This window comes from Silurus meridionalis, chromosome 18 (assembly GCF_014805685.1).
Source record: "Silurus meridionalis isolate SWU-2019-XX chromosome 18, ASM1480568v1, whole genome shotgun sequence".
Lineage (NCBI taxonomy): Eukaryota > Metazoa > Chordata > Actinopteri > Siluriformes > Siluridae > Silurus > Silurus meridionalis.
Genome location: NC_060901.1, coordinates 1,199,937 through 1,207,436, shown reverse-complemented (window position 1 = coordinate 1,207,436; position 7,500 = coordinate 1,199,937). Strand labels below are relative to the sequence as shown.

At 39.8% G+C, this 7,500-nt stretch overlaps 1 protein-coding gene across 1 annotated transcript in view; it reads left to right on the top strand.

Moving 5' to 3' along the window:
• The window catches only part of LOC124401094 (scavenger receptor cysteine-rich type 1 protein M130-like), a gene marked incomplete at its 3' end in the record, with an annotated part of 61,530 nt that overhangs the window by 11,978 nt on the left and 42,052 nt on the right, over positions 1–7,500 (top strand). Inside the window, exons 2-6 of the mRNA XM_046873076.1 lie at positions 3,466–3,768; positions 3,959–4,273; positions 4,388–4,702; positions 4,787–5,107; positions 7,207–7,500. The exon at positions 7,207–7,500 is cut by the window's right edge and continues 21 nt beyond it. Coding sequence (XP_046729032.1) covers positions 3,466–3,768; positions 3,959–4,273; positions 4,388–4,702; positions 4,787–5,107; positions 7,207–7,500 — 1,548 coding nt within the window. The remainder of the gene's footprint in view (positions 1–3,465; positions 3,769–3,958; positions 4,274–4,387; positions 4,703–4,786; positions 5,108–7,206) is intronic.

Sequence of the window (7,500 nt, the reverse complement as noted above, 5' to 3'; positions counted from 1 at the left end):
CTGGATGAATAATGTGGGCTGTAGTGGATCAGAGTCGACACTGAAGAACTGTAGTGCAGCAGATTGGGGAGTGAATTCCTGTAAGCATGGTGGTGATGCTGGAGTCACCTGCTCAGGTAAACTGCATTAAATCATACGATATAAAATCTTCTTGATAACATCATGTTTACTACACGTTATGATCATGTTGTAAAGACTGCACTGGAAGAGTTCAGTATAAAGTCAACTTCGGTTTTGCAGCAATTCTGCAGTATAATTTTAAGATCACTTATAGAGGAGTCTAACAGGTCAATACACAAAAAGTAATAACACTGATAATAATATAATAATTATAAAATTATAGTTTGTATAATTAATTATGTTTGATGGTAATTATAGAAGGGACGCCTTCACTCTAACACACTTCCTGTTCGATGTTTTGGGAAAGGCGACACACAAAGATACAGAAGTTGGAGTGTAAAATTTGTCTCTTTACAAAGTTTATATGTGAATCATAAAAACATTTGTCCAAAATAATAAGTACAGAATAAACATTCAGACACACACGGTTTAATATCAACAAATCCTGAAATTCTATACTTCTTCTTCTTTCGGCTTCTCACATTAGGGGTCGCCACAGCGGATCATCTTTCTCTTTCGTTATCTGCATATTTGATTTGGCACATGTTTTACGCTGGATGCCCTTCCTAATGCAACCCTCCACATTTATCTGGGCTTGAGACCAGCACTTTTCTCAATTTATATTAATAACATTCCCCAGGCAGTTGGTAATTCACTCATTCACTTATATGCCGATGATACAATCCTTTATGCCATGGGTCCCTCCCCTGATGCTGTTCAAGCTACTCTGCAACATAGCTTTTACCAACTACAGCAGTCTTTTACACAACTCAAACTCACTCTCAATTCCTCCAAAACAAAAAGCATGTGGTTTTGCTGTAGTGGTACTACGCCTCCTCCTGCCCTTAACATCACCACCTGCAAGGGAGCTATTCTAGAACAAGTCACTGCTTATAACTACTTGGGCATCTGGTTGAAAACGTCACTTTCTTTCTCTATCCACATATCAAAGCTGCAATCTAAGGTCAAAGCCAAGCTTGGTTTCTTTTACAGAAACCCCTCTTCCTTCACCACTTCTGCCAAACTTATTCTTATTCAAATGACCATTCTACCCATGTTAGATTATGGAGACACTATATATAGGGCTGCTTGCAAGTCCACCCTATCAAAATTTGATGCTCTTTACCATTCTGCTATCAGGTTTGCCACAAATGCTCCTTTCAATACAAACCACTGTGCTTTATATTCATCTGTTAACTGGCCCCCCCTTCACAGTAAAATGTAAAATTTTACTGCACTTGCTGCACTTGCTGCAGCTAAAGCCTGTCACATATAACACCCGGTCCTCACTTAAGAATAAAGCATTCCTAAAACCAACTCTGCGTTTGGTCTCGCATCTTTTCAATCTGCTGCTGCTCCTGCCTGGAATGCTTTGCAAAATACCCTCAAACTGGATAAATTCATTCCAATTTCAACCTTTAAAAATATGATATCATATTTGTTCACGGATATATGCAGTTGCTTCTCTACATAATTTTGATTTAAAATGTAATTATGTAATTGTTAACCTGTATGTATTTTAAATTTTTTGTATTTATTTTAGACCTACATCCCTTCTCCCTAAGTGGGTTCCACTTGTCAGGCCGCCATTGTAAATAATAACCTGTTCTTAATGACTTGCCTGTAAAAATAAAGGTTAAAATAAAAGACCGGCACTAAGAGTGACCTGGCTTGTGCAACCCTAAAGACTGGGTTCTGAAATTCAATACAATACAATAAAAAAAAAAAACTAGATAAGATAGAAATGTAAACAATGTGCAGAAAGATTGGGCAATTAGGGTATAACCTTACCATCTAATAATAATAATAATATTAATAATAATAATAATAATAATAATAATAATTTAACTAATATTACTATCATTGTTAAATATTTTTTATTTAAACTATTCCATTAAATTATTAGGTTTTTATGTGCATAGATGTTTATTATAAATAAAGGTTGTTACACATCTCCTGTAATTGCATCCTAATCTCAGATAATCACACATGGGATTTTAACCCCTAATTACCAACTTTATGCAATAAATCAAAATAATCTATTTAATCACTGCTACAGAACCTAAAATCCAATTACACAACACCGACTTAGTGTTTTTTATTCTTGTGTTTTACATCACTGACTCTGTATATCACTGTGACTCTTATTCCTGCAGTTTGAATGTTTATTTAAGACTTTAAATCTGTTTTTTTGTAGGGAATGAAACTGAGAATAATGAAGATTCTATTAGAGCTAATCAGAAGACAGTTATAAGAACAGGTATGATAATAATAGACAATCATTTCTAGCATTATCACAGTCAAATTAACACATTTAGTGTCACTTTTTTTGTTTCCACACAGAAAATACTAGGATGTGTTCTTATTGCTAACATGCTAATATTATAGCAGTTTTAGCAACTTGCTACAATCTCTGGCAGAACCCTGACACAGCAGATGTAGAATAGGTGAAAACACGGAGATGTTTATTGTGTTTGGTGGAAGCAGGAGCTGGAAGGGTTTTGGTGCAGTTTTGTGAGTTATTTCTGGAGGCACACAGGTACAGCACCTCCTCAGATCTGAGGCTACTGATTGAGAGTCTATCAGTCGTGTTGTTGTGGGGCATCTATTTAGTGCTTGACCTGGAATGAGAACACACACACACACACACACACACATACACACACACAAATATTTTATTCTTCTCCAATAAAGTCACAAAAGGAGGAACTGTGTTTGAGTTCTGTGGCTCTGACCAGCATACAGGTCGAGTTTTCCTCATTCTTCAGTTTTTTTTAAGAGATACGACTTCAGTTTCCCAATTCTACAACTTCTGAATTTTACTAAGTTGTTCTGTAGTTTGATTTCACTCTGATTTTAAAGATCTTTCAGTCTTCAGTAGTGACAAAATACATTCAAAAGTGTTTGATGTTGCAAGAAGTTTAAGCATTTTGAGAAGCAGTAAGTAATGATTTTGCTCTGTTTTTGCATCGTAACTTCTGTTTATTACAGGACAGTCCTCATTTAAATAAATTAAAGATTCTTAAATCAAGAGTTTGTTTAGTTTTTAGATCTTCTGGTTTTAAGATCTTTTCATACAGATGAAGAAAAGACTGTTTAAAAAATAGTTATCAAGCAAGTTTTAATTTAATTCGACTAAATCACCTGCTTGGATCATTTGATCTCTTGTGTTTAGTCTGTATTTTATTAAATGATACATTTATTTGCAGTGCACAGTCAGGAAAGAGCATTTTTGTTAAAAGATAAATTATTTGAATAAATATCCCACTGATCATCATACTTTCTAGAATCCTCATTTCATTCTCTCTCTCTCTCTCTCTCTCTCTCTCTCTCTCTCTCTCTCAGACAGTGTGAGGTTGGTGGATGGTGGAAGTCGCTGTGCTGGGAGAGTGGAGGTTCTTCATGATGGACAGTGGGGAACAGTGTGTGAATCTGCCTGGGATCTGAAAGATGCTGCAGTGGTGTGTGGAGAACTGCACTGTGGAGAAGCTGTAGATGTGCATTATTGGGCTGAATTTGGAGAAGGATCAGGACCAATCTGGATTTATGATTTGTACTGCAGAGGATCCGAGCTGACACTGAATAACTGTAGCTCACAAGGTGGACACTTCTGTGGTCATGTTATTGATGCTGGAGTCACCTGCTCAGGTAAACAACCAAAATTAAAACAAATAATAAGTTAAAATATTATAATGATTGATTTAAATTATATTTAAATTAAACCAATGCATTGAAAAAGTACATTTGAAATTTATTTAAATTGAAAGTATAAATTATGTGCAAATGTATTTTTGATTGTATTTTTTTTAAATGGCACAAATAATAAATTACAATACAGGTGAAAGTTTAAGACTCACTGCTGGTCCTCACCGATGTTCTGGAAGAGTGGAGGTGCTTCATGGAGGTTCCTGGTCCACAGTGTGTGATGGTGACTTTGACCAGCAGGATGCAGAGGTTGTGTGTCGAGAGCTGGACTGTGGGATTCCTGTGAAGGTTCTGGGATCAGCTGCTTTTGGTCGAGGGGAGGGTCAGGTGTGGACAGAGGAGCTTCAGTGTAGAGGAAATGAATCTGAAATTACCCTCTGTCCATCATCATCTTCACTCAAACACTCAAACTGCTCCCATCACAATGATGTGGGATTAATATGTTCTGGTAAAGTATCATGATTGAACTTCTGTTTAAATAGAGACCACGTTCCTGTCAATCAAACTTTAAGGTGTCTTTGTTGATGTTCCTCTGTCACTGAGCTCTCGGCTGTTTGTTCAGGTCACACAGAGGCTCGGCTGGTGAACGGATCAGACTCCTGTTCTGGTCGAGTGGAGCTCCAGTACCTCAGTGAGTGGGGCACAGTTTGTGCTGTAGGCTGGGATATGAGAGCTGCAGATGTTCTCTGTGCACAGCTGGATTGTGGGAGTGCTGTGGCTGTGGTGGAGGTGGACTGGTTTGTGGAGGGGAGTGGCCACATCTGGGCTGATGTGTTTGATTGTCAGGGGAATGAGACACACCTATCACAATGTGGCATCTCATCATGGAGTCGAGCTGCATGTTCTCATAAACACGATGCTGGAGTGATCTGTAACGGTGAGATATTAACATCACGTACACCACGTTAGTGAATAAAGTCAGTGTTCATTAGAATATTTCAGTGATGTTCTTCTGCTTCAGGATCATCCATGGCGTTTCATGAGGGGCGAGTGCGGTTGTCTGGAGGGAGCGAGTGTCAGGGGGAGGTGGAGATTTATTTCAGGCAGGACTGGAGGAAAGTTCTCCTGGACTCGTGGAGTCTGTCTGAGGCGTCTGTGCTCTGCAGACAGCTGGGCTGTGGCTCTGTGCTGAACTACCGTTCATCTCCATCCACCACTGAACACAAACACATGTGTGTAACGGCTTTCAGCTGCTCTGGGAGTGAAGCTCATCTGGAGAACTGCAGCAGTGCACAAGCTGTCAACTGCACCTCTGAAGAACATCTGTACATCACCTGCTCAGGTAAACACCACCTACAAACACAACAGCTACAAATGAACAGAATTGTAGAACATCAGGAAATAAAATGTGCTGCTCCATTTCATTAGCAGCAGCATTAGCATTCAGTGTTTCAACATTAGCATGTTAACTGATGTGGTGTAAATGTAAAAACAAGACCCTTCAAGACCCTTCTTTTAAAAAAGAATGAACTTTGTGGTGAACTGATGGCATGATGTAACACTGAGTAGAAACACATGATCTGTGGTGTTCTTCTACATGATGAAGTTCTACACATGACCTTAGAACAGATTGTCTGTAATTACTGTGTAAAATACAGTCATTCCATCCTGAAAGTGTGTGTTTTTACACTCGTCTATGATACAAACTGTATATTCCACACCTTTTCCCCTTCAGTGACCCCTGTGTAGAAAAAAGAAAAAGCAGAAATAAAGGTAGATGATTAGAGAAGTTGATTGGGTGAGGAGATGCAGTGCTTCTGCTCCTAGTATCTGTTTCTGGCTCCAGTGTCTGTGGAGGAGAAGTTCATAGCAGCCACGGTTGGTGTTTTCTATTCTGGGTGTTGTGGAAGGTGGAGGTTTGACAGAATGGACCTCTATGTTCCTGAGTCTGTTCCTGCAGACATGTGAATCTGTAGTAGTTAAACAGCCTTGTTCAAGCACAGACCTCCATATTCCACCATCATTTATCTGACTTTCAGGATCAGAGGGATTTACATTTACTGCATTTACATTACTGCCCTCATCCAGAGTGACTTACAGTCATCTCACTTATACAGCTGAGCACTTGAGGGTTAAGGGCCTTGCTAAAGGGCCCAGCAGTGGCAGTTTGGTGGTGCTGGGATTTGAACCCATGACCTTCTGATCAGAAAACCAACATCTTATCGACTGATCTCCCACTTCCCAACTGATTGCATGATCATGGTGCAGTGCAGGTTGAGATAAGAGCTGTGAGGTAGAGCAGTGCTGCTCTGGTTTTCTCTTTGTAGGCAAACATCAGTGTTAATGCAGGAGCTGCAGGATACCAGTAGAGGAACATAGCAATGGGGTGGGAGAACCTCAGGAGGTTAAAATCAAATCATGCAGCTGCATTCTGGATGAGTTGTAGAGGTCAAATGTCCCTCAGAGGAAGATAAAGTGCAAAGTTGTGTTCAGTCTCCAAATCAGAGAGTCATTTATTGAAAGCACAAGAACTTCATGTGAAAATGAATCATCTTACATGAACAGAACGTCAGTTTTGCTGGGATTAAGTTTCACCTGATGAGCTGCGACTCTTGATGAGATACCTGCCAGATATCATGAGATCTGAGAAGAAATAAACGAGTGTCATCTTTATAGTAATGATATAAAACCTACATGAGAAAATTCAATTAACAAGAAATTTAATATAAATTGAATTTAGATGAGAATTTGGAGAGAAGAACATAAATAAGTGACCAGATCCAAGTCAAGTAGTGATTTACACACACACACACACACACACACACACACACACACACACACACACACTCCAACATCAGGTTTGCCTCTGTGTAACTCTGGAGTAAGAATTAGAGGTTGGTTTTGAGGATGAAGTCAGAAGGATCTGAATGGTGACTTGGTCATAGGCTACAGGACATTAAACCTCATCCTCCACCTGCTACTGCATAGAAATGTTCAGGAATGTGAATATTACTGAGAAGAAAAATGCAGGATGTCCAAAACTTATGAGCAACAAGACAACATAATAGAAACAGGAACAAAACCACTAAAACCAGTCCAGAGTCAAAACCAGTATGCAGCAGAGCTGAAACCAGAACAGGAACCAGGGCAGGAACCAGAGCAGGTAGGGGCAGGAATAATCTCAGAGACATGAGAACCTGGTGAGATCATCTGGTCATGAGTTACTGTCTTTGATAACCGCTAGACCGGAAGTGAGTGCCGTTAAACCCTACAGCCCTGAAGATCCTGACAGAAATTTAATATTATAGATTTTTACGCATTTCTTGACGTTTACACTCAGTTTTCACTTATGAAATAAAACAGTTTAGTCCTACGTTTAAACCACATACTTTAAGTCTGTGTGTGTGTGTGTGTGTGTGTGTGTGTGTGTCTGTAAAACAGCCCCCAGGTCCATCAGACTGGTAGGTTCTGGAGGAGACTGTGCAGGAAGGCTGGAGGTTTTCCACAGTGGTTCATGGGGAACAGTGTGTGATGACTCTTGGGGTATTGAGGATGCAGATGTGGTGTGCAGACAGCTGCAGTGTGGACGGGCCCTCAGTACCCACACACCAGCCTGGTTTGGTCCTGGAACTGGGTCCATATGGCTGAATGAGGTGGAGTGTGAGGGGAATGAGACGTCCCTGTGGAACTGCAGATTTCAGCTGTGTGAAGAGGGTGAATGTGGACACCAGGAGG